This window comes from Botrytis deweyae (assembly GCF_014898535.1).
Source record: "Botrytis deweyae strain B1 chromosome Unknown BDEW_017, whole genome shotgun sequence".
NCBI classification, from domain to species: domain Eukaryota; kingdom Fungi; phylum Ascomycota; class Leotiomycetes; order Helotiales; family Sclerotiniaceae; genus Botrytis; species Botrytis deweyae.
The window spans coordinates 497,016-522,684 of record NW_024066224.1 but is presented as its reverse complement, the minus strand read 5'-3'; the positions used below and the strand labels follow the sequence as shown (position 1 = coordinate 522,684).

Sequence of the window (25,669 nt, the reverse complement as noted above, 5' to 3'; positions counted from 1 at the left end):
GGCGATTACAAGAATCTTGAGAGTGGGGATACACAGTTGGAAATAATCTTGATATTTGGAGTACGAATTTGGTATGGAGAAACTAAAATGATAGTTGATCATTGAGATGGGTTGCCATACATGTGTGTATGGGGAAACAACCTTCTATTACCTATACAAGGCAGGAGTCGCTCAACTCTTTTCCTCCCGTAACAATCCAGTGAGGCATCCACCACCTTGAAAGTTGAAAATGCAATGTTCTTCCTTGGAACAACTTGAAGTATTGGAAAACCAGAACTGTGAAAAGAACGTGACTTGGCAAGAGATTTGTATTCCCACTATATAAAGTTCCAAAATTACCCACGTGAGACTGGATGAAATCAACACTCGTCAAGGAAATGGTGTTCAAGAATGTGAAGGAACTACGAAGGTACCTTTTCAATCATGCATGAGACGGTGTTATTAATCTAACACATTGTCATCTTCAGAACACATAGCACAGGAAAGTAATTTGAATATATTTGTATTCAGATTGGGTATCGCCTGCTAGCCTATTTGCATCCAGCAAATTACAGCCGCAGCTGGGTATGAAACTAATATTTATGCAAGTGTATCGTAGCCATTGACAGATCTTGTTACTCAAGAAATGTGGATATGACATCAAATGTCCCATTAGCAGTCTGATGTATGCAAATCGCTAATACATATCATAACTGAAGCGCGAGGTATGCAAACTATTTAAGGTTGGTATATCTGATTGGATGATACCATATCATGCTTACTCTCTGTCACTCTTTCCTCTCCATCCTCTGGTTGGAGTTTCTCCTTGTTTGGATTGAGCGTTGGACAAACTAGGCTTGACTCTGATCTTTCCACCCCATTTCTCAGACCAATCCAAATTGACGATAGCTCCATCAGCTTCTTGACTATCTTGTAATTCAACGAAGCAGAAATGGCTATTGCCCTCTCTTGGTTCTCTTGGGGAGCACAACTTGCTGACCCACTTAACAGTATACTCGCTGAAAAGCTCTCTAATCTCTGCCTCGGTTGCGGCCTCGTCTCCGAAATCTGGTAAACCACCGACATAGATTCTTTGCTTCTCAACAACTTTTCCTGAGGCTCCTCCGGACGCACGACTGACCTTAAGACCCCACTCATTGCCATCGAACATCTTAACTGCATCATTGACTTGAGTATTGTTGGCAAGATCAACGAAACAGTAATAGTGGTTGCCACCTTCCTCAACCTTGGAAGGGTGTGGAGAGATCAACTTGCTAACAACTTCAACATCAAAACCTTCAAAGATTTCTCTGATCTTGCGGTTTGCTGTTTCTTGATCATCAATTCTTGGTAGTCCTCCAACGTAAAGTCTTCGACCATCCTGAGAAGAAGAGTCTACTTGACGTTCTGGACGCTGGGAAGTTTCTCTGTCAGAGCTCTTCCAGCGGTCGTTTGTGTAAAGAGGAGTCTCTGACGAGGTTCCTTGTGGACGAGTGCTACCTGTGTTTTGTTAGTGACAGTTTTAAGGAGTTGCGGTATAAATTTGGTGACAGGTAAAAATTCAATGCTTGGAGATTCACTCACGGTCTGATCTCACACCAGGCTTAACTCTGAGTGTACGGTTTTTGAATTCTTGACCGTCATAACGATTCAAAGCCTCCTCAGCCATATCCTTGGTGGTGAAAGTAACGAAACAGTAACCAGGGTTGCGCTTTGTCATGGAATCGATGGACATATGAACAGTTCGAGATTCACGTGGAACATCTTGGAAAATGGTTTCAATGTCCTCTGGGGTGGTATCGTAACTTAAGTTACCAACGTAAATGCGACGACCTTCCTCAATAGCCTTGTCCGACTCTGTGAGTTGTGAAGATTTTCTTGGCGAGTCACCTGCCTCGTTTCGAGAAAATCTCCCCTGGCCTTGAGATGGTCGATCACCACCATCCTTACCACCAACTCCACGATTTCTTGAAGAGGACCAAGGAGATACTCTCTCTTCGCCGCTTGGGCTTTGAGGAGTGTCTTGCTTAACGCGCCAGTTGTTGGAGAACATTTTGAAGGTTGAAAATGTGGGGTTTGGGAATCGAAATTGTTGGATTTGGATTCAAAATTAAATTTTTTGGAGTTCGTAGTTAAAGAGAGAAATACTCCACGGTCTATGAATATCAAAAATATCAAAAATTGGAGTTGAAGTTGAGGAAATCTTCTTGAATAAATTTTCAAGATGAACAAAATTTTCCGCTCAAACACTAGAGAAGGGAATTACATCACGTGCCTCGATATCTTTTTCGCTTATCGATACCGCCCGGCAGTATCTTATTTTTTTTTCGATAATCTTTATCGCACACCCCGCCATGACAATTGCATTGCATTACACAGAGAATCAGCATCCTCGAGATTGTAGACTTCAAAATGGCTACAAATACTACCAAACCCATACATAGTCTTATCATTGACGCGGGACCAATTATTAAGAATGACCCTTCAGTGTCAACGCTTCTTGGCCAAGCAGAAAACCTTTATACTATCCCCCTCGTTATCGACGAAATCAAAGATGCCGTTACAAGAGCCAGATTCGAGACCACATTATTACCTTTTCTCAAATTAAGAGCGCCTAGATCAGCTAGCATTAAAGTTATAACTGAATTCGCGCGGAAAACGGGTGATTTGGAAGTACTCAGCAGACAAGATATTCATTTGATGGCTTTAGCATATGAGCTTGAATGTGAACGAAATCATGGAGATTGGAGATTACGAAGTGTACCAGGACAGAAGAGATTAAATGGAGCACCTCCCGCATCATTGAGTGGCGAAAGACCTGCCGATGTCACAGAGGCACCACAAACATCTACAGATGCCGCGGCGCAACCAGCAATCGAAACCAGAGGCGCATGGGGAACATCAATACCTCAAGCAACAGAAGAATCTAAAGTGGAGACACAGCCCATTGAGGAAGCATTAGAGGCTACCCATATATCAACAGCCGATGATGCAAAGAGCGCAGAGGAACCAGCAGAGGACGCAGTCACAGAAGCATCGACCAAAGACGGAGTCACAGAGGAACAAACCCAAGAACCAACTTCCACAACAGAGCCCGAAACCATTCCAGAAACAATAGAAGAAGTTCCCGCCTCCGAATCCGACGCCGAATCCGACGGCGAAGGCTGGATCACCCCCTCCAACCTAAAGAAGCACCAACAAAAAGACACAAACTCCTCGTTCTCCCCCCAAGAAGAATCCAAAACCATCCAAGTAGCAACCATCACCACCGATTACGCCATGCAAAACGTCATGTTACGCATGAACCTCAACCTCCTCTCCCCCTCTCTCCAACGCATTCGCCAGCTCAAAACCTGGGTTCTAAGATGCCACGCCTGTTTCTCCATCACTCGAGAAATGACCCGACAATTCTGTTCCCGCTGCGGCAAACCTACTCTCCTCCGTACCTCCTGCTCAACAGATAAAGACGGAGTGGTGAAAATCCATCTCAAGAAAAATATGCAGTGGAATAACAGAGGAAATGTATACAGTGTCCCAAAGCCAGTTGCCGGGACGGCGAATGGAAAGAATATCAAAGGAGGTGGCAAGGGAGGATGGGGTAATGATTTGATATTGGCGGAGGATCAAAAAGAATACGTGAGGGAAATGGCGACGGAGAAGAGGCGCAAGGAAAAGGATCTTATGGATGAAGATTATCTACCTAGTATCTTGACGGGAGATCGTGGAAGAGCTGGTGGAAGACCAAAAGTTGGAGCGGGCAAGAATGTCAATTCAAGGAAACGACATTAGATAGAATAGAATTAGTAAAAGTAATCTCAAAATTGATTCCCCCCCAAAATTGACTCGAGTACTCGCACCAAACACAGTTTTTATAGATTCATAACAAGCATGCTTTTGAAATTGTGAAATTCCTCGATTTGGGGCTAGAAAAACAATTTCATCTCTATAGCGAGTGAAGAGGGGCGTGGAATTGCAATTCCTTCGTCCCCTACTACCACTAACAGAGATTGAACTTTCTCTCCCTCTTTCTCTTGCGCACGAAGAACCGAAAGATAGATACAAGAATCCCTCGTCCAGAAACGCCAGTATACTCCGCACATTCCCTTTCAACCACCCATTCCATTCCATCCACTAGCTTGAGCATTCTCGCAGCCAATTATTCAATTCAGCCCTGCCTTTCCCTTCCTACACATTTTGTCGATTGGACACAGCGCGCGTTATGCACATATTTGTCATTTTCCCCTTCTTCTCTCGCTTCGCCTGCTACTCATGTCAAGTAGGTAGCCCCCCATCTGTACCTCAAGAAGTGGTGAGAGATATTTATTGGCCCAAAACCTTGAGATCCTCTGATTGCGCACGTATTAGCAATTGCTCCTTTCATCCAATTCTACCTCCAATTGCATCTCCGATCCCATCTCCCATCTCCCTTCTCTTCCCCTTCCCCCATAACCCCCGAAATCCTCCAATCGCGATCGCAATCCCAACCCCAACCCCAAACCCCAACCCCAAACCCCAAACACAAAACACAATAACTAAAAAAAACACCACTCACTCTGCTGCACCAAAAGCAATCCATATCTCTTCTTCAACGTAACTCTATGTCTCGAATACTTATCATCCGGGCTGAATCTGGCTGGATGCGCACTCTTGGTAACCTCGCCTCCAATCACTTTCTTCAAAGTATACTTGCGCTTTCCAGCTGCGTCGAGGGTGTACATAAGATGCATTTTGATGAGAGTTTCTACGTTTGGTGCGGGTGCTGAGTTTTCGGGGAGTCGAGGTAAAATCTGATGGTCAATTGTTAGCGCGTGCGCGATAGAAAATCAATTGCACAGGAGAGATCAATAGAGAAAATGGCCAGGGCGATTGAAGTGATTAGGGAACATACATACGGGATTGAGACTTGGAGTTGTGTGGATTGTCGGTGGTTGAAGGTTGGAGGTCTGAAGCTTCTGTGGATTAAATTTCTTGACGAACTTTTTTTTTGGTAAGGATTGATCCGTTCCGTTGTACGGGTGGGTTTAGCGGGGATTATCACGTGACATATGAATTCGGTTCGGCTCTGGCGCGTTCACTCTACTGTCTATCACTTTGACCGTAGAACAGGAGGGGGGGCATGTTGTGATCGTGGACTGAAAGGAAACCCGGTCTAGCCATCAGCTTGACAAACATATGTTTAATTCAGAACTTCATGTATTATTCATTTGTGATTTAGACTAGGCTACACTAGGCTACTTCGATCATCAAAAAGTTGCTTCTAGGCACATCTCACACCATTGCCTTGAACAACTTAACCTGAAAACTATTGTAAGAGCTTCAGGTAATTGGAGAAAGAAACAGTCTCCAAAAGATAACTCACCAGCCCCCGCTTATTTCTGCGTCACCCTCTATTGCAACACTTATGGAGTGTAGCAGTCTCGCTACTCAATGATAATACTTTCTTCGTGACATAAAATTAACTATGCCACGAATATGAATAGGTCTCAAGGACAACGCTGGGCTGGTTGCTGTAGCCAGTACACACTTAAAACGCAAATGGAATATGACCTGAAGACAGCTTCCGCGTGTTGCCAATTTCTACAATGCGGAGAAAACGAAAAGCTAAATAGATAGTTAGTAGATGCTTAGGGTGATCGAATATTTACTACTTACGTTGTTCGTTGCAGCAATGGCAATGCTGTCTTCGAAAGGATGCCAACTCATATGTAATATCTTTTTATTGAAGTCGATTTGGTCTGCGTCTGTTTCTTTCTTCATCCTTCCACCTTGACCACCGACACCAGCAGCTGGACTACCTGCCCTAGAGTTGCCCTTTTTACCATTCGCGGCGGTTGGGCTACCAGATGGGTTGATTGGTGTTGGAACACCAACCTTCTTAGCCTTGAAAGCCGATTTATCGGCTTGGAGAACCACCTCCACTTCCTTATCGGGATCTGATGGATAGATCATGAAGTTATTGTTATAACTACCAGTCATGACATTCTTAGCGTCACCAGAGAACACTACCTCAAACTTGTCAAAGATACTATCATTTTCATAAGTATCGCAAAGACGTGGTCGAAGATGCTCATGGATCGGAATAGTCTTGACAGGTTGTCTCTCCATGTTAACATCCCAGATTTTGACAGTGAGATAATCACGTGAAAGGATGTATCGACCATCATGAGAGAATCGGACGTCAGAAATGGATGAAATGATTTCCGAGAAAAACGATCGAGCAGAGGGATCTTCTTCCTGTTCAAATTCTAAAGACGGTGTAAGCAAAGTTGAATTCAAAGGACAACGACATGAAACTTACGCTTTGCGTGTTGGTCGCAGAGAGCGCTCTCTCTCATATCTGCAAGCTTGATTGTTCCTTTTGAACTTGCGTACATGAACCAGTTACAACTTTGGGGGTGGAACTCTGCAGCCGTGATGACTTCAGTAAGCTCCTCCATGTTGGCGGGCTTGATATCTACGATATTGAAGCTTTGGTCTTGAATATTCAAGTTCCATAAGTTTATTCGCAAATCATCACTGCTAATGAATGTTTCCCCGTCACTGTTCACTGAAATGCTGTTGATATGGTATGCATGTGCATTTGCATATGTTCGACGTGGTACTGCGGCAACAACAGTGTCGTGATGAGTAAGGCGGGGTAATTTCAGGTCGTGAGCACTGTTGAAGTGAACGTTTGATATGGGTCGAACACCTCCACCACCTCCTGCAGGATTTCCTGGAGTCAAATCGTGGGAAAGATTGTTCTCTGCAACAACTTTCAGTGACTTCTCAAACACTTTCCATAACTTTATAGTCTTATCGTTCGTTGAGAGTAGGTAATGAGAGGCGTTTTGTCGTTTGCACCATTTGATCTTGTTGATCTTCTCTTCTATCTCTAATGACTTGAGGTAATCGAACTCGGGCTCGTGAGATTGAAATTCTGTGTGGAATTTGTACTCGCATGTTTTTTTCTATGATAGCGTCAGCATTTCGGCGACTTGCACGGTCTAGACCAGAGATTGAAATTCGTACCGTCTCATTCCTTTCAAAAAGAACAACACGTCCACCTTTGTCTCCCGTAGCAAGGTAATTTCCGGTGTGATCGAATTCGACTGTCGATATGATATCCGCTGTAACCCGTCGTGTTAGCAATTGTAGAAAGAAGTTTGCACTATCCGCAGAAAGCGAAAAGCGCCATCAAGATACGGATCAATAAATTGGCATACCTTCTGTTATATCTTCGACATCGCCTTTATCACCAAAACATCTGATAACAATTTGTTAGCATTGATTTCAAAGCGGTAGTGCAATCAATCCACCAAACACATTGAGAACCCCTCATCCATGGATTCCCGAGTGGCAGATAAACAAGAGTACAATGGCAGGAGTATACTAACTGAGTGAACTTCCAAGTTGGAGAGTTCGGTTCCCCTTCTACCATCTTTTACGAGCTGTGCGGAGGAGATTATATCCTCTTCCTATTGCGGGCTATTTGGTAAAGGCAGTCGATATTGAAAGGATAACTCGATCGCGTCAAAATGTATAAGTTTGACTTTCCGGCCGATCTGTGATGCAAGGAAGGCTGAGGTATCCTGTGCGTGCTAGGGTAGGTGATGGTGGTGGAGTTGTAAAAAGGTTGTAAATTGTAAATTGTAATCAAGTATTATCGACGGTGTGTGCGGCAAGACTACCCAAGGTACGAGATAAATCAAGCTATAAAAACACTTGATAGGTGGCAAGATAAAGAAAGCGACAAGATTGAATATTGGAGAATCAATCCTGTTATTGGGTTTTTCAAGAAGACTGTTTGTTGTTCGTGTTGGAGGGGGGGGTGGTGGTCGAAGGGGTGGTGGTATGGTATGGTAAGGGTTTTTGGGATTGAAGGTTGTAGGCTGAGTGAGGTTGTACGTTTATTTATCGAAATTCGTGGGGTTGAACCTTCGTTATGAGATTGATTACCTGGTACAGTACGAGAGTCCACGGGTACCTATGAGATGATGCACCACAATCTTGAGGTGAGGCCCGCGCTGCTGTTAATAAATCAAGAAATTTAAGGTTTTCCTTCCCATCTGATGACAAAATTAAGGCTTTCAAAATCTATTTTCTTTAATACGATCGAGTATCATGCATTTGCCCATACCATAGATTGATGATAATTGTGAAGGCAATGTGAATTTCCCAAGAGGTTTATTATATTATATTTGTATTCTAATTGTAAGGAAGATAAATAAGAAGCTGTTGATTATCATCTTCATCGAGATCTAGGCACTCTTCTTTGAAGAATATAGAGAATTTGGGAAGTAGAAAAGGTCGTTCCTGAATCCTACCGACACAAGATGTTCATTCATTCATTCAATCGATGATGACCCAAATGCGGGCATGAAAGAACTCGGGTTGTCTCATTAGGTAAGCAAAGAAACATGTGTTGCTGCTTATATAATACTCCCATCATCTCTCAGTGTACGTGTCTCGCGTGTCTAGTTCGTCTTCTTTATGATACTGATTCAGCTTCGCCCCTCCATACTTCAACTATAAGGAACTATAAGGAAGGTATCAAGCAAAAAGAAAATACGGAATATGCGGGAAAAAATTGGAGTCCAATCAGCCTTGAAACCTATTACTCATGCTACCAGAAACTAAAACCTAGATTTATTCCAACTATTTTGCAAACATGTGCCAGCCTCTAGGTGCGGTGCTAGCTACCGAGTTGTAAACTTTTTTATCGGTGACTCCTGATCTATGCTCAATGATGAAGAGATGATTGTAATACGATCAATCTATCTCCCCTTTCTCCTTTCTCCCTTCGTCTATAAGTCAAGATAGTAATCTCTAACCCTAAGAACATGATGCTCCCTCACTTCACACGCTCAGCCTACTCATTCTTCGCCATAACAGGTACCCACGAAAGCCCTCTTCATCTTATCTTGTCCAATAGCTTTTAAACATCAACATACCTGAATTTCTCTATCTTCTATGGGGACAAGACAAGCCCCCAAACCCGCCATCCTCGCTACGCTCGATCTATCCGATCTATCAAATCATTTCTCCTTTTCTTCTCCGTCCCCTTCTAGAGCTCGAGCGAAGCGAAAAAGCCCCCACGGCAGTGGCCCAGCGGAGCGGCATTACGTGAATATCACAAGAGCGTCTGAATATAATGTCCTAACGCATCTACATTTGCATAGTAATAAAACTCTTGAAATAGTCCTCCCACAAGGACCTTGAATCAAGTGATCTGAGCGCCTGGAAACACCGCGTGAGCAGTGATTGCGTAGATATAACAAAATGATTTCCTATCCATTGGAAACCCTTTTCCAATTGTTTGGAAATGGATCATCCTATCCCGATTTCCAAACATACGGGGCCATTTAACAAAGCATAAAACCATGTGACGAATATATGAAGGATCGTATTGCCCGCTTTCTTCTTTTCACTAAGAGAAGAGTGCCGGACATAGACGGTAGTAAAGTAGCCTTGCAAATGTTGGGGTGCGGGAGGATAATTATAGTTCCGTTTCAAAGTCACAATGAGAAAGCTGTGGATGCGTCAGGGCTACCTATTTTGTTTATCTCATTTATGGTTTAGAGCATCTAGCCATGTGGTCTGGTTCTAGAGATAGTATCAGGTTTGTCGGATACTCCTAAAACAATTTGTTTGTAGGGAGCAAACTCGCCCAGAGACTTCTTTATTGGCCATTAATTCGTTCATTAGGGACCCCCTGATTACAGATTGCTCGTCTTTTTGATATCTTTAACATCGTGCGCGTCGGTCCATCAAATGACTCGACAATAAAAAGTGACAGTGAATTGTTGATGCGATCTACGTGAAGCCTGATCAAGCCATATAACTCGATTGCTTGAATTGACAATGTGATATTAGATTATGCGGCAGAGAGCCCCCAAAATCATACAATCTCCTCCCCGGTATCAATCTGGCTGATAAAACCTATCTAGACAGCCTACATACTACTCATTTGAACCATTCCCAGCCCCCATCCTCGCCTCGTAATTCTTAATAAACATTTCCTTTTCCTTTTCCGCCTCTGATTCATCTTCCGAGTCTGTACTTTCGTCTTCAGATCCCAGTTCCGCATCGACTAATTCTTCCTCTTCGTTTTCTTCTGCTTCTTCATCGTCATATTCTCTCTCAGCATCGACTTCTATCTCATCTTCTTCTCCCTCTGCATCCATCATCTTGATGGTATCTTCCGTCGAGATATCTCCCTGTACACGCACAGCAGCAATATCTGGCGTGGCATCTTCATCCTTTTCGGAAGGCCCAGCTGTCTTCTTATTTTTCGGTTTCGCTGCCGCGGTCGAAGTTTTAGGTTTCGATGTTGACGGTCCCTTCATCATTCCATATTGCTTCGCTCTCTTAGCTTTTATTGGTAACTTTCCGCCCTTTCTATATTGTTTCCTCTTTGTCCTTGAATCAAGATGTCTCACTCCCTTTCCACTCATTCCACTAATAATACCCTTTTCTCTTAATTTTTCGATTTCTTCTTCTGTCAATCGCATATCTGGTACTGGCACATGGACTTTCTTTCCGTCTTTTCCCTCTACGAAATCAGGTATGCTGAGCGCTACATCGAATGCATTTTCGGGAATTACTTTCTTGCTGCGAATGGCAATCAACTTTGTTTTCATGATGGCTCGGATCTTGGCGAGAGTCCCATTATTGTAATAGCCATCATGGTTGTTGTCGTATTGCTTAGCCATTGGTGCATTTTGTATAAGAGGAGCAAGAAGAGGATCTGTAATATCGCAAATTTGCCACACTTTACCGTCGAGAGTTAAAGAAGTACCATTGAACATGTGTGAAGGACAATCTCCCGTGCCGAAAACTTGATGTCTTGTGTATTGACTCCGCATATCTTTCCATTGACCATCAGGAGCACGCTCATCTTCTTCGTATAACTTGAAGAAAATTGTTTGATAAATCCGACAAGATGGATCTTTGCGGGGATCAACTCCATATCTTATGAGTGCATCACGCCAAGGACCGCTTCGGAATTGGTAACCCACATACTGAAGTGCAGGTTTCATCAGATAATATCCTGGCTCGTTGGCGAGACGATTTTGCAACGCACGACGAGTCCAAATTGGACGTTCGTTCATGGCTAGTTGAAGTGCGGCTACGAAGTCTTTGAGAACAGGATCATCTGGAACTTCACGAAATGGCTTTGTGGGGACATCTTCGTCTTCGTCGCAATGTACATACTGCATCTCGAGCTTTGGCATTTTCGAACGGTTCACTATGCTTGTCTCTCCTGTCTCGGCATCCACTTCGGTTGAGATTAAAGGATTTTGTCGATATCCCCAGTTGAATGGTAATGGATGGTGAGTGAATGTGGGTGGAGGAACAATTTCTTCATTTGGTTTCCAGCCTTTGTCAGTACCGAGCTTGAATTCTCGCATCTTGCCCCCTGATGAAAGTTAGCGATATCATGGAAATATGACTTATATGAGGACTTACAATTGGCAGAGAATGCAGTTTCTTTGAAATGTGACATAAAAGTTGCACTAGATGTAGATTGATGATAATCAGAAAGTCCTGGATCTTGTTAATGTATTGCAAACATAAGGGAAGAAGGTCACTACCTCTATAGCGATGACTCTGTTCTATGGCTCCTGCAGCCTCGACAGTATATTTGCCAACATTGTCTCGAAGCTTTCTCAGAATACTATTGGGTTTGTCATTCAAAGAGTGGGATTGATTTTCACCGAACGAATTCTTTTCACTGGTATTCTGAGATGTTGAATGCCCATCGTCAGTATAAGGGTCCTGAGATCCACGCTTGCGCTTTCTACCAGTACGTTTTGGTACGGTGATCTTGAGGAGAACATTGTTGGTGATGCTATTGTAAGATAGAATTGGTTCGCATGTGGGATCCTTGATTCGAAGAAAAAGAGGAATACATTCATCTTCAGTGCCCTCAAGAATCTGTTGAAGTTGTTAGTCCATAGTTGATATCAAGATTGTGATTTCATAGCTATCATGAGATGAGATTTACTTGTCAAGTAATAGAAGAATGGTGAAGTTGTATAGCGCATGAAAAATGGTTTCCACGTACCTTATTCCATTGTGGTTGACGTCCAAAAGTTTTGATACCATTTTCAAGATTCTTAACGATCAATGGATGCTCGACAGCGACAATTTCCCTTGGCGGGATTGTATACACCGGAGCAGATTGGTCTTCTTCTTCGTAGTCAAAATCTCTATCTTCCTCTTCATCATTTTCCTCAATCACTTCCATGTCTTCTGCCTCTTCATACTCATCATCATCCTCCCCTCCAACCTCAACGTCCTCCTCAGAATCCATATCTTCGTACTCTTCCATATTTTTGTAAGTAGATGAAAAGTTACCGGGATTGTAAAGCAAAATGGGTCTTTTTTATTTTGGATCCTTGAATTGTCTTTGATTCAATGCCGATATTCGACCATCCTGTTATTACCCTTCTCTTGGACTCGTTAAATGGTTTATGCGAATAACCTCAACGAGCCAGCGACCCAGTACTAGAGAATTCTTTATGTCTTCTATCAAATCCCGTGAATTTGGTAGATGACTTTTCTTCGGACCACCGAGGTCTAGTACTCAATATGGGGAATGTTTAATTTTGGCTTGGACCAATCAATACCCAGACAGATATCCTATCTTCTCGTTTGGCCGTTGACGACTTTTAGATGATTTTTTTCCCTCTGTTAAAGCTTGGATGATGGCTTTTAACCTTGAGCCGTAATTTCGAGTCTTTCACGTCACCGGGGCGCGGACAGCAGCAAAGAAATCTCCGAACCTACGTAGTACCTACCTAGGTAGTGAAAGCGTGAAAATGTGAAAGCCCCAAAGTCAATTAGATTTGATTGAATTGCCTTAGAATTTAGGTTATCATTGACTTGCGCTAATTCCATCTACTGAGGGGACCACTCGCACTTGTTGATACTGCTGCTGTGTTGTTTAAGACTCTTTGAAATGAAGGTCAAATAAATAAAACTCTCCTAATTAACCATTCTACTTGAAGGAGTTTAACAACTCATTCCAAGATCTTTAATACCCGACCAATTATTATCCATCTGCCAATTTATTTGCTGTCCATAGAAAAGCGCCCAAACGCGTTGGCCTTCTTCAATAATTTGATAGCTTGTGCTTCGGCGTAGAGGAGTACCATATTCACCGCCGGGATCAGCCTCGACCTACTTCAACAGCCGCTGCCGCTGTACGATCGACCGTGTATGTCAATCGTCATTGTTGGCTCGTTTGTGTGTTTAAACCTATCCTACTCTCCCTATCTTCTCCCAACTCGCACTGACAGATATCGTTCTGGTAGAACTTGTTTACCTACGCTTGCGCAACAAGTCAACAACCGGGGCTAGCCCCTCACGAACCTTTGGGATACAGAACTTCGGCAGATCAAATAGAAACCATTGGCAATTCCCATTATCTTTTATGAAAACCTACCAACATCGCACTATCAATTTACAAGCAAGGAATTCAAGCTACACCAGTAGGGTGCTATTGGAGGTTTCCATCTGCGTATCAACAAATCGTTGCAGTTGAATATCCATTTTGTATTTGGTGCCATTCAGCGACAAACGGGAGTTAAGCCACTGCTATCGAGTAATTTACCGCAGTCTTTAGAGCCTCATCAAGGATAGGATCGGCACATTCACAACAGCAATCTTAAGTGACGCGACCTTTTTACTTTGAAATTGGAAGCGTTGGTGGACAAGAACAAGAGGTTTCGCAAACCGGCAATATCCAAAGAGTATCAAATAATCGAGATTTTGTGTCTTTTACATCTTCCAGAGAGTAGTTGTCCAAGATGAAAGGTTTCAGACAGAGGGTTGTAAGTCATTTTGATGCTGAATACTCTCCATATAGCAACCGTACCATCTTGAAAGTGATCATCTGCTAACCCATTCAGCATGAGCAGCTTTCGCGCTCAAAAGATCCAAACAAAACAAAATCTAAGAAGGGGGAATCATCAAAAGATGGCACATCTTCACCTTCGCAATCAAATTCGCAGGGAGCGGGACAATCGCCTGCAGTAACACCCTCATCTTCGAGCACCACACTTAATGACTTGCGGAATAAACCACTGCCTCCTAATGATGGTACATCCTCAAGTGGTGTAGTTGTACAACCGCCTTTGAACCCGGCAGCTCTTGGTGCAATGTCTGCTCCGGATCGATTCAACACAGGAGGAGGTTCCCCCAGTCCTGGGACACCAAATCGTCATGGGGCACTTCCTCCTAGTGTCGTTATCAGTCCAAGTGCACCAGTAAGTTATGCCACACACTTGGGTCATCTTCTGTATACTAATGTCATTCTTTCAGCACATCCCTCCTCCAGGTGCCGCAGAAACAATGCCGCATGACCTCGCCCCCCCCAAGGCTGGTGCGAAGTCATCAATGTTCGACCGGTTACAAACAACTCCAAAAGATGTCCCAGAAGGCATCAGAACACCAAAGCGACAACACTCTTCAAGATTTGATATTTCTCCTCTCCGCGAATTGGAAAAGCTGCCAGGTTTCCACGAGGTACCTCCCAATCGCCGCCAAGATCTCTTCATGCAAAAGATTGATCAATGCAATGTCATATTTGATTTCAACGATGCAAGCGCGGATATGAAGTCCAAGGAAATCAAACGATTGGCTCTCCATGAACTTCTCGATTACGTTGCCAACAATAGACAAGTCATCACTGAGGCTATGTATCCAAAGGTTGTCGAGATGTTCAGTAAAAATCTTTTCCGCCCCATACCACCTCCTATGAACCCTCAAGGTGAAGCGTTCGACCCCGAGGAAGATGAACCAGTTCTTGAAGTTGCTTGGCCGCATATTCAAGTCGTATATGAATTCTTCTTGAGATTTATTGAGAGTCAAGACTTTAACACCAATATTGCGAAGGCATTCATAGATCACAGTTTTGTATTACAGTTACTTGAACTCTTTGATTCTGAAGACCCTCGCGAGCGAGATTTCTTAAAGACAACCCTTCACAGAATATATGGAAAATTTCTCAACCTCCGGTCATACATTAGAAGATCTATTAACAACGTATTCTTTCAATTCGTTTATGAGACGGAACGTTTCAATGGCATTGCTGAGCTATTGGAGATTCTTGGGTCTATCATTAACGGTTTTGCTCTGCCATTAAAGGAAGAGCACAAACTGTTTTTGACGAGAGTCTTAATACCATTACATAAAGTCAAGAGTCTGAGCATGTATCATCCTCAACTTGCCTACTGCATTGTCCAATTCCTAGAAAAGGATGCAGCCTTAACAGAAGAGGTATGTCTAGCACCATTATTGAAGATTCGATTTACTCACAATTTTAGGTCGTTTTGGGCTTGCTCCGCTACTGGCCCAAGGTGAACAGCACGAAAGAAGTCATGTTCCTAAACGAAGTGGAGGATATTTTCGAGGTAATGGACCCAGCAGAATTCGCTAAAGTTCAGGAGCCTCTCTTCCATCAACTGGCAAAATCAGTTGCGAGCCCACATTTTCAAGTTGCAGAACGTGCGTTATACTTCTGGAATAACGAATACTTTTGCAATCTGGTCAGCGACAATGTCGAGATAATCTTACCAATTATGTTCGCACCATTATATGAGAATTCCAAAGGTCATTGGAACAGGTGAGAAACTTTCAGAAACTATATGAAAAGCTGTCTCAAGCTAATCCATTTAATCTAGAACGATCCACGGCATGGTTTACAATGCAATGAAGCTATTCATGGAGATCAACCCTCAACTTTTTGATGATTGCTCTCACGACTACACTGAGCATCAGAATAATGCTGAAGCTAGAGAACAAGCCAGAGGAAACAAATGGAAGGCTTTGGAGGAACAAGCAGGAAGGTCGAAGACTAATGGAGCCGCCTTACCTACAGGTCCAGCTTCTCCTTCTAGAACCAAAACAACCCCTTTACGAGCAGATGATGTGGATCCGATGACAGAGGACAATCAGAAGAGGCTAGACTCCTTGAAACTTCAAGATGGAGATCGTCGAGAGCGAAGACCCAATCACGATCGACAAAACTCGGTAGGATCTTCCAGAAGTCAGCGATGATTGTTGTTAGTACCATGCCGCTTTGTTTCTGCTTTCAAGGAGCCTTGCTGGGGGAGTGAGGAGTTGTCATTTGTCCTGATTAGAATTGTTGGCTCACGCGTACCTTGTCTTCATAATCTTCGTCCTCTTCGTCTTTCCGTCCGTTAATCCTCTCGCCTGCAAGCATGTTTGTTCATCCCTATACCTACACATAACTCTTTCTTGTTTAGTCTCGTTTGGTCTCGTCTGCTCAGAGTCCATTCGTTGACGAAATACATTTTCAGAGCAATTCCATGTCGGGTCTCGATTTCGATTTCGACACGCATGCTAATCGTTCCGTGAGTGGCACCTCTACAACCGCAGTTGTCGGACTTGTTTCGTCATCGACCTCAACGGTACCGAAAAAGGGATTGGATGGTGACCCAGAAACGAGCGATCGTTCTTTTATCGACGACCAGGCTAGTCTTCTCTCTTGAGGTTACGGATGGAAGAAAAATGGTCGGATTATGCAGATTAATTTTGTTAGGTTGGGATTGGTGTGGCTGAATTGGTGTGATATCTATGGATGGTTGATATTGGTTGTGGCTATGGGACAGGGAGAAAAAAGGACTTGAAGCAGAAGATGAGTGTTGTGGATGCACAGTAGTAGGATGGGATGCTTTTGATAGGAAAATAAACAGGAATATAAGCATGTATGTATGTCTACATGCGTGCATGGAATGGGCTTGGGATTGCAAAACTTTTAGGAAGGAGTAGTGCATTGGTAGTGCATTTCATCAGTACTAGCATGAAAGTAAATCAATGAGAACGAGTTATAAATAAAAAGTAGATATGAATGGCTGATTAGTATCCTTTTGGAGTGTTGATTTGGCTTTGTGGGAGTGTGTGATGGGTATGCTGACTTCTGGATCCGTTGTGAATATGGCTACGAATGTGCAGGACACAAAGTGGAAGTACAAAAATAAGATCCCAACCTACCTCGATGTTGGGCACTCTGTTGAATTTATGATTTGGTGTTTCATTTAAAGCGCAAGTCTTGATACTGTATTTGTTCTTTTTCTTATCTTTGATCTCCCTCTATATGCATGCGCTCGTTTTGAGCTTCTAAAGCTTCTTGAGTTTCTGAAGATTGTTGAGATTTTTGTTTGCCGCTTGCTTTCGAAATTTCAGTTTATTATTCTCCTTTCCTTGCCTTGCCTTGCCGTCCTTTCTGACCTGATCGGTTTTGATCAGCTTTTGAGCTCCCTGTGTATTACACCTCTATCCAACGCCTGAACTCCGATGCTTGTTCTGGTTACCGAAAGAAAGATAGACAGGAAATGAAAAATTAGATGAGATGAATTCAAAGGGAAAAGTACTCCTCTCCTTCCGCCTGCCCGTTGCCTTCCCGCCTCCTTCACAAAATAAGCACAAGCACCAACAACAAAATCAGCACGAAAATTAACACCCCAATGCAACAACTACTCAGTCCATCCTCGTTCTCTTTGACTAATTTATTCATCCTCTTCATTCCTCCTTGAAGTCTCCCGCTCACTCGATCGGTTACCGTTTCTACTTCTTGTAACATTCCTGTTTGTTCTTCTAACTCTCTGCCCATGTCATCGGCTTGTTGACGGAGGTTCCCTACGGTATGAAATACACTGTCGAGTTGCTCATCTTGTTGCTTTAGCATTTGCATTTGTTGTTGATGTTCGAATTCCGCGGCGTAGTCATCGTCTAGAGGTGAGCCGGTATTGTCATCATTATATGCATTTCCCCCAGCCCCGGAATTGGATGCAGCACCCATAGTTTTTTCAAGCTCTTCCCGCATGTCATCTACCTCACCTCCGATCTCCTCTATCATCCGTACCCGACGAGATACCTCTTCGATCTGTAGCCCATATTTGTAGGGGTCGGCTTGAATTGCGGATATGGAATCGCGAAGGTCCTGCAGGTCGTCGGTTAATAGGGAGAGAGAGGTGGTTAGGTCGGAGCGGGCGGAGAGGAGTTCAGGAGTTGGATGCGGAGATTTGGTTAGAGAGTGGATACGCAGGTAGGAGGTAAAGAGGGGGCGTGTAAGGGATAGTTGGTGGTGTACATCGCTAGAGGGTTGTGTTAGTTGAGGGTGTGAGGGAATTGTAATGAATTATGCCGAATCGGAATATATTGAACAGTAGAGTATGCGCGGTTCTGAAGCATATGCGGGGGAGGAAGTATGCGCGTGAGATCATAAGATAAGTTCACGCGAAATGATTGGGAAGTGAGGAGAGTAGAGGGCTAAATGTGCATGCATTGCATACATGTGGTCGTAGAGGAAGATTGCAGGCCTAGGCCTCTTGCGCGAAGAGAGTGGGTGTGATGTATGAGGGGTAAGGCAGACTGCGGAAAAACTAACAATCCCCAGAGGTCCCCCAGAGGGGTAAAGCTGCAGGGTAATGAGACCCAGAAGAAGGCTAGAAAGACTTACGCTTGTACTTGGAGAAAAGGATCATCTTCATTCGTAGCGGACATCATCTTGAACGAGAGTTTTCTCAAAAAGTATTGAGCAGCTCAAAGCCGCAAATGCCGATTGCCTACTCCACGGGCAATGTTGTCTTTATGTAATCGAAATCTAAGACACTGATGTAACGATAGTCGGTTGAGCCGCAACTTGTTTATACGAGGAGCTCTCCACAACAGGGCGAGCTACCAGATTTATCGACACAGAAGTGATATACGGCTCACGAATTGGATCAATCGATAGGCTGCTATGAGACAAAGCGCTTAGTTAAGGTAGAATGGTATGCATAAATAAAGAACAGATAAGATGGATCCTGCAGTGAGTGATATTGATATCCGGGATTGGGACGTTTTTGATGACAAGGCTGACAGATCAACGATTGATGAATCATGAAGCTATCAGTAACTACCTACACTACCTAGTACGAAGGGCTGAGTACAATCCACATTTTGCTTACATATGCACGGAAATTCATCAATATTTCGCCGTTAGCGGTAACAATGTCCGATATCTCGTCTCGTCCGTCTTACCTCCCTCATCATTCGTCGTATACGCATCTTCTTAGAATCTTCACAACGCAAAAACTCGAATCTCCTCCTACATACGGCGTGTGACCCGGGTAGGTCAAGAGCCAATGGACTCTTCAGCCTGTTTATGATAAACATGGAAACCAATGAAGTTTTATTCTTCAACCCTCCCATCATCTTCGTCTCTCCAATCCCGTCATCATGTGAACATACCAAGGTTTCCAATGAGACACAAATAAGGCAAAGAGGCAAATGTATGTTGCTTGCAGAAATGGTGGGGAATACAAGCAGCAGCGACAGCGAATCAAAAGAGAAATGTTACAAGATGTGCTATAAGAATGCATTGAGAGTGGGTTGGCAGTCATTCTGATTAGCTCCCCCAATTCTCTTCTCCCATCGATTCTTTGTGGCGGTAGACTGCATTTTCTGCATTACCACTACGAGCCAATTTCACCAACTGCATTAAAGGCAACCCAAGAAGCCATGGTCTAGCAGTTTTTGATACCACCAACCTTTTTGGAAAGTCCAACTGTTGAGATATTGGAAATTAGTTCGACAATTTCAATAAGCTCGTATTCTCCAACCAAAGATATGCTGACAAGAGACTTCAACAAAATCCCAAGCATTTGGACCTGATGCGAACTTTGACGTTTTTATGACTCTTCCATGTAAACTCCTTCATACTTTGTGTCTGCTATTTTCTTTTCATCCGGTCTATTTTCCCAGGACAACGTGGCCAGCGCCTCTTCAACTCCTTGCATTATTCCACACCTTTGATTCATTGCCACATATTTGACGTAACTCTCTTCAGCCTGGTTTTTGGGTCCAGCTACTCGTACAGATGGTACAATTGCTTGCATCTGTTTTTGTCAGACGGGTACCAGCGTCGGAATTTAACAAGCTAGTGCGGCAAATCACATGGGTTTGTTGTCTGTTTCCTTTTACACTCATCACATTTGTATCGGGTTCCTTATATCTCACTAGAGCCTAGAATAACTACAAGGTAGTCAGCAAGTTACTCCGCGTCTGTTGCCTACTTTTATGTCAGAACTTTCTCTTAAAATCTCCCATGCCCCACTAGTAACATTTGAAAGTTAAGCTGTCCAGCTACAAAAGGGATCGTTGTGGTCGCCCATTCGTTGCTTGGTATTCAAAGAGAAAGGTGCGGCTCTCGATTTCGTTGTCCTATTCGCAGGAAGTTCCCAGACGATATCCCAGTGACATGGTACCGGTTGTCTTTAAAATTAAACTTACCATATTACATACACATCACATTGTAATATGGGTTCTATTTAAGCCAGTGAATCAGAAGAGGCAACTACACGCCATTCACGCCGTTTGTACCGTGCCGCGTGGTCCAATTGTGGACACTGCATATGCGCTCTTTCCCTCCTCTGAATTATGATTTGTGTTTCTTTAGAGCTTAACACAGAAACTATTGACCTTGCTTGTCGAATATTACACATACTTGACGCCCAACAAAGATCCACCATACAACTTGCAGATCACTTCTACACAACACTCATCACCATTTCTTGAGGCGTTCACGTTCTTCACTCCCCTCCGCCATCCCATTCCCTCAGACAAATTCTCCATTCGTTCGTTCAATCTACAAGATCTCCATCAAATAAAGAGAAGAGATTGAACGACATGGATCTCGATGCGGTTTTAGAAGCTCTGCACCAGAATTCATCTGCGTCATCTTCTAACACAAGCACAACGGCAGCTTTACTCGGCGGACTCCTACCAACTACCCTTCTAGAAAATCTCGTTCCCGGATATGGCTACATTCACAAGATTGTTTTACAAACCGTTGGTTTTGATATCACGGTCCTTGTTTCTCTCTGGGCTGCTTTATGGCTGGGAAACAAGGCTTTCGATGTATTATATTCATGGGCATGGTCATTCGTGAGATCATACTGGATGTCTGATATCTCTATCAGTAGCAGAGATGAAATTCACGACGAAGTTATAGAATTCCTGGCACACAAGTACCAAATGAAATCTTCTCGCTCTCTTCAGGCAGAAACAGCACGACGGGGATATTGGGACTTAGATAATGAGGACTCAGTCACCTTGACACAGCTTGACGGAACCGGTATTATACAATGGCTCAATTTTGCTGATCAAGATTCCAAGACTAAGCCGCAATTTACACCGTCTATGGGAGCTAGTCATACTTTTTGGCATAATGGTAGATACTTCATGGTCAGGCGATCGGAAAAAATGGTCTTTTCGTCCTCTTCGTATGGCAACCCAGTATCTGACCAACAAGTGCTGCTCATCTCTTGTTATGGTCGTAGCACAACACCTATCAAGGAATTTCTTCAAGAAGCTAAAGATTATTCAAACAGAAATCACAGTGCAAAGACTGTCATTCGTCGACCTGCAAACAAGGAGCGTCGAGCATGGGGAGGTCGAAGCTCTTGGATTGAGGTGGCGAGAAGACCTTGTCGTCCAATGAGAACTGTTGTCTTGGATGAGGTTATGAAAACTAAAGTACTGCGTGACATTAACGAATACTTGAATCCTTCTACTGCTCGTTGGTATGCCATTCGTGGTATACCTTATCGCAGAGGGTATCTCTTTCATGGACCTCCAGGAACCGGTAAAACTTCTTTGACCTTTGCCCTTGCTGGCGTTTTTGGGGTGAATATCTACGTTGTTAGCTTGCTAGAGCCTACACTTACGGAAGAGGAACTCGGGAATCTCTTTACCAACTTGCCACCTAGATGCATTGTACTATTGGAGGATATCGACACCGCAGGTCTAACGCGTGTCAATGAAGATAAAGTTGAGTCGTCGGATGAATCTAGTTCCGAGAGCAGCAGCAGCGAAGATGAAGACGAACTGATCACTAAAAAATCACGAAGAAAGGGCAAGAGCAAGAGCAAGAGTAGACGGAGCAAGGGTAAACGAAGCAAGAAAGGCAAGAAAGGTAAGAAAGATGATGGTGAAAAGAAAGGAATCTCATTATCCGGTCTCTTGAATGTAAGTTCCCACAGTTCTTCACGCATTGAGGAGTCTGAGAATCTGACTGTATTTATAGATTATTGATGGTGTAGCCTCGCACGAAGGTCGTGTCTTGGTGATGACTACCAACCACCCCGAAAAGCTAGACGAAGCTCTCATCCGACCAGGCCGCGTAGATTGTCAGGTTGCATTCACAAATGCCACTCGTCATCAAATCAAAGAAATTTTCGAGCGGATGTACTCTAAAGACCCGCCACGGGAGAAACTTATCGCTACTACCTCACCAGCTACTGAGCCCATTATCCAAAAAACACAAGTTCCTCTTGAAAGAGAAGAAGAAAAAATCCCTCTTCTCACCCCAACTTCAGATACCACAACCCCAGAGTCGGAGAAGACATATGCAAATTTGATTTCAAATCCACTTGCGGGAAGTCGTCCTCTTACTCCACCAGATACTCCTATCGCCATTATAAGTGAAACTTGTGCCACTGGAACTGAAACAGAAGCTACTACTCCTGCGGGAAAGAAGACCCTCACAATAGCTGATATTGAGAAAAATGTTGAAGAAGAAACATTGGAAGAGGGGGAACTTAAGATGTTAGCAAAGCAGTTTTCGGAACATATCGAGGACTATATGTTCAGTCCAGCTGAGGTTCAAGGATTCCTTTTGACAAGGAAAAAGGCGCCTAGAAAGGCTGTTGAGGAGATTGGTTCCTGGGTACAGGTCACGAAAAAGAGTAAGGTGGAGGGTCAAAAGTTCATATAGGTGTACTGGGGGTGGGATGAAGAGGTGGACTGATGGGTGGAGTGAATCATTATCGGTGTGTTTTACGAAGTGCAATTGGGCACCTTCTCGGAAACTTGATGAGACATGAGACGTAGTGTACTATACATACATAGTTTGGACACGAGAAAGGAGGATTGATGAGAAAGAGAAAAACGAGAAAAAGAGAGAAACAAAACAACAAAAAAAAGAGAACAGTCAATGGAGGGAGATGACTTCAGCGACACGATACACGACTTTTTTTTTAATCAAAATGGAGGGAATCTCGTTGCTTCTTTAGTTCTCATACTTTGCTTTGCATTTCCATTCTTCATCATCGGGTGAGGATGGTGTTCTTCATTAACATTTTATTTTATCATTAACGTCGGCGGCACGCAGCATTTCCTATTTATTCAAGCTATTCATCCTATTTACAATGAAACAGTGGGGTGTTTCGTCTACTAGTGGATACTCACTTACTGGATATCCAAATTTGCAAGACATGACTTTTCATTTTTCTATTTTTTTAACATTTCTTTCAACATACAAAAGGGACTTGGAATGGGGAGGGATGGGGAATGAGTGAACGTAGCGTTTTGCGGGTAGCGGGTAGTGAGTTCGCTGGCGAGAAATATGCATTCGGGGTATGGGTGAGAGCGGGGTCAAAATGGGAAAGGAAAGGAAATGGGAAGGAAAAGGGAGAGAAGAGCATAGGTGAAGTGACTGAATCAAACAGGAGACGAAGCGGGAGGTGCAAACGGAGGTGGGACTGCAAAATGGGGCTCTCCTCCTGGGTTATGGGGTATGTCTTTTGGGGTATGGGGGTGGAAAAGGACTTGTATATGATTAATATTCGTAGTTTTTGATAGTCGGTCTAATTTGATGCGTTGGTTTTTATACACACGGTTTTGGGATTGTGAATTTTGTGTGCTGCTGCTTTATTGTGTGTAGTAAGATTACATGGATTGAGAAATATCTAGCTGATTCTTCTATATGTATACCTCATTTCACTCATTCTACTCGGAGCAAAGCAGTAAAGGAACCTTGTCATGGATGGATCTTGATAGAATAATTGATGTGGAGAGCTGTCCTCTTGGAGTAATATTATTGACATCTAGATGATGGTGAGACTTTGATGGATTCGATTTTGATGATGTGGATTTTCTTAATCTGATAAAAGAGTTGATTAATCCTCGGATTTCCTTCCAGATGTTCGGAGATCTCTATACATGTAATAAAAAAACCTCCAATTATAAAATCTCATCCAGAAGTTACCCATCAAATTATCTCACACCAAATCAACATCCTCATCCTTACTTCCCACTCCCATCCAACCCTCTCAAATGTCCCAACACAGCACCCAATCTCCTCAGCGCTTTTAAATTCCCCTTCTCGTTCCCCTCTCCCCCATCACCCTTTTCCTCTTCGATTTGCAATTCCTCTCTCGCTTCTCGGACTAGCGGTATTAACCCCCCCCATACTTCATCAGTATACCCTTTCAGTACACCCTCCCAATCACTTTTCCACTCTTCTTTCGCCTTTCCTCTTATCCCTTTTTTTGTGTCCCCATGTTTCTTTTCTTTCCTCACTCTCCATTCTATTCCCTGGAAATTTAACACTTCGCCTTCAAACTCATCATCATCATCTTCTTCTTCTCTGTGCATTTCTCTTTCTCTCTCTCCTCTCCATCTCTCCTCGGCTTCCCTCTCATACTCCGGAAACAAATTCAGCGAATTCTCCACATCAACACCTCCATGTACCACCCCCCCTCCATTCTTCACCTCCTCCGGAAACAAACCCCTCGTAGCCTGTATAATCCTATCCCGTTCCACAGAACTCATACCCATCCATTCTCTCTCATAGACTTTCATATCCTCTCCCTCTATCTCCATCTCGCTCATTCCCCGATCCATCCCAGCAATCTCCTCATCAAAAGATGCCCCTCCAATTCTCGATAACAAATCGCGCACTTCATCTCCATCTCTACTTTCCTGTTCTTGCACGGATATATCGTGGTGATCGGTATTCATATACCCAGCATCTCTATGAGAAATCGCATTCACAACTTCTCGACGATGTTCCGCCGCCGTCATTTTATCTGGATGAAAGGCCGGCAATGGCTCGAAATGGTAGATCGTTGGTTCTCGTGCATTTACAGCGCGAGACCCATAATAACCCTCACGTTGATCGTTGCCTCGTTGTGCAGATCGAGCCCACGAGTCTTCGAGAGCTTGTTTCCCCACTGTATTCGAAGGAGCGCCGTACGGAATACTCTCATACATCCCATAGGAAGATCCCGAAACACCATCCCCAAAGCCCGAATCACCCGCAGGAGTAAGAGAAGGAAGCCCATCCAAAAACTCAGAAAATGCATGCTCATTCTGCTGTATCCATCTCGCTCTTTCATCCCCTCCAACGGCATTCCCATTCGAGTCTCCACTCCCTCCAGCTCCCTGAAAACCACTCCCACTAGTCCCCACATTCCCCGCGCTCCTCATCCCAAGAGTATCCCCAACACCCCGAGACATCGAAGATGATCCATCCGTTAACCTAGGATTTCCCCTGTGCATTGGCGTGTACCCTACATCTCCATTTCCATTTCCCCTCGCAATCGCACTCGTGCTTCCCCCCTTCCCATTCCCAGCCGCTACAAGTAACCCCTGCGCATCTCTCCTCAATGACTCTCCTCCAACACCAGCTCCCCCCGCAAAAACATCTCGACCCAATCCTGCTGCCGAAGCACCAATACGGTTGAGAAGAGAGGGAGTAGGTTGTTCATCTAGTCGACTGGGAGTATCGTTTGAAGTTATTTGCGCTGGAGGTACAGATGTAGAGGAAGTAGAAGCAGAAGCGGGAGATGGATTGGGAGCCTTTCCTTTCCCTTTCCCTTGTGGATCGCTTGAGGTCATGATGTGATGTTTT

The 25,669-nt window shown here is 43.7% G+C and overlaps 9 protein-coding genes across 9 annotated transcripts; 3 read left to right on the top strand and 6 right to left on the bottom strand.

Annotated features, from left to right (window-relative positions):
* Window positions 1–494: 494 nt before the first annotated feature.
* Window positions 495–2,173, bottom strand: EAE98_007386 (uncharacterized protein). The gene is made up of 2 exons (XM_038955009.1): window positions 1,564–2,173; window positions 495–1,479 (listed from the first exon to the last, which is right to left on the bottom strand). The coding sequence occupies exons 1-2, from the start codon at window positions 2,030–2,032 to the stop codon at window positions 758–760; spliced, it is 1,191 nt and encodes a 396-aa protein (XP_038808659.1). The 5' UTR covers window positions 2,033–2,173; the 3' UTR covers window positions 495–757.
* A 218-nt stretch (window positions 2,174–2,391) lies between these two features.
* Window positions 2,392–3,768, top strand: EAE98_007385 (uncharacterized protein; the record flags this gene model as incomplete). Its single annotated transcript, XM_038955008.1, has 1 exon — window positions 2,392–3,768. The coding sequence occupies one exon, from the start codon at window positions 2,392–2,394 to the stop codon at window positions 3,766–3,768; it is 1,377 nt and encodes a 458-aa protein (XP_038808658.1).
* A 531-nt stretch (window positions 3,769–4,299) lies between these two features.
* EAE98_007384 (uncharacterized protein) lies at window positions 4,300–4,706 on the bottom strand (the record flags this gene model as incomplete). Its single annotated transcript, XM_038955007.1, has 2 exons — window positions 4,300–4,325; window positions 4,532–4,706. The coding sequence occupies 2 exons, from the start codon at window positions 4,704–4,706 to the stop codon at window positions 4,300–4,302; spliced, it is 201 nt and encodes a 66-aa protein (XP_038808657.1).
* Window positions 4,707–5,556: 850 nt separating this feature from the next.
* EAE98_007383 (uncharacterized protein) lies at window positions 5,557–7,399 on the bottom strand (the record flags this gene model as incomplete). The annotated part of the gene is made up of 6 exons (XM_038955006.1): window positions 5,557–5,580; window positions 5,632–6,224; window positions 6,278–6,929; window positions 6,991–7,088; window positions 7,185–7,225; window positions 7,356–7,399. The coding sequence occupies 6 exons, from the start codon at window positions 7,397–7,399 to the stop codon at window positions 5,557–5,559; spliced, it is 1,452 nt and encodes a 483-aa protein (XP_038808656.1).
* Window positions 7,400–9,920: 2,521 nt separating this feature from the next.
* On the bottom strand, window positions 9,921–12,295 carry EAE98_007382 (uncharacterized protein; the record flags this gene model as incomplete). Its single annotated transcript, XM_038955005.1, has 4 exons — window positions 9,921–11,380; window positions 11,431–11,508; window positions 11,556–11,898; window positions 12,029–12,295. 4 exons carry the CDS (start codon window positions 12,293–12,295, stop codon window positions 9,921–9,923), a joined length of 2,148 nt encoding a protein of 715 aa, XP_038808655.1.
* A 1,480-nt stretch (window positions 12,296–13,775) lies between these two features.
* On the top strand, window positions 13,776–16,481 carry EAE98_007381 (uncharacterized protein; the record flags this gene model as incomplete). Its single annotated transcript, XM_038955004.1, has 6 exons — window positions 13,776–13,799; window positions 13,878–14,234; window positions 14,290–15,246; window positions 15,294–15,592; window positions 15,651–15,999; window positions 16,290–16,481. The coding sequence occupies 6 exons, from the start codon at window positions 13,776–13,778 to the stop codon at window positions 16,479–16,481; spliced, it is 2,178 nt and encodes a 725-aa protein (XP_038808654.1).
* An 807-nt stretch (window positions 16,482–17,288) lies between these two features.
* Window positions 17,289–18,839, bottom strand: EAE98_007380 (uncharacterized protein). The gene is made up of 2 exons (XM_038955003.1): window positions 18,452–18,839; window positions 17,289–18,086 (listed from the first exon to the last, which is right to left on the bottom strand). Exons 1-2 carry the CDS (start codon window positions 18,496–18,498, stop codon window positions 17,402–17,404), a joined length of 732 nt encoding a protein of 243 aa, XP_038808653.1. The 5' UTR covers window positions 18,499–18,839; the 3' UTR covers window positions 17,289–17,401.
* A 1,270-nt stretch (window positions 18,840–20,109) lies between these two features.
* On the top strand, window positions 20,110–23,643 carry EAE98_007379 (uncharacterized protein). Its single transcript, XM_038955002.1, has 2 exons — window positions 20,110–22,002; window positions 22,061–23,643. Exons 1-2 carry the CDS (start codon window positions 20,662–20,664, stop codon window positions 22,748–22,750), a joined length of 2,031 nt encoding a protein of 676 aa, XP_038808652.1. The 5' UTR covers window positions 20,110–20,661; the 3' UTR covers window positions 22,751–23,643.
* A 417-nt stretch (window positions 23,644–24,060) lies between these two features.
* On the bottom strand, window positions 24,061–25,656 carry EAE98_007378 (uncharacterized protein; the record flags this gene model as incomplete). The annotated part of the gene is made up of 1 exon (XM_038955001.1): window positions 24,061–25,656. The coding sequence occupies one exon, from the start codon at window positions 25,654–25,656 to the stop codon at window positions 24,061–24,063; it is 1,596 nt and encodes a 531-aa protein (XP_038808651.1).
* Between the last annotated feature and the right edge of the window lie 13 nt (window positions 25,657–25,669).

Bases quoted from the DNA above. Each gene is read 5' to 3' on its own strand.
- EAE98_007386 (XM_038955009.1), bottom strand. From the start codon at position 2,032: ATGTTCTCCAACAACTGGCGCGTTAAGCAAGACACTCCTCAAAGCCCA. The intron at 1,480-1,563 runs GTGAGTGAATCT...AACAAAACACAG, and splicing joins GCCTGGTGTGAGATCAGACC to GTAGCACTCGTCCACAAGGA.
- EAE98_007380 (XM_038955003.1), bottom strand. From the start codon at position 18,498: ATGATGTCCGCTACGAATGAAGATGATCCTTTTCTCCAAGTACAAGC. The intron at 18,087-18,451 runs GTAAGTCTTTCT...ACAACCCTCTAG, and splicing joins CCTTTTCTCCAAGTACAAGC to CGATGTACACCACCAACTAT.
- EAE98_007379 (XM_038955002.1), top strand. From the start codon at position 20,662: ATGGATCTCGATGCGGTTTTAGAAGCTCTGCACCAGAATTCATCTGCG. The intron at 22,003-22,060 runs GTAAGTTCCCAC...CTGTATTTATAG, and splicing joins CATTATCCGGTCTCTTGAAT to ATTATTGATGGTGTAGCCTC.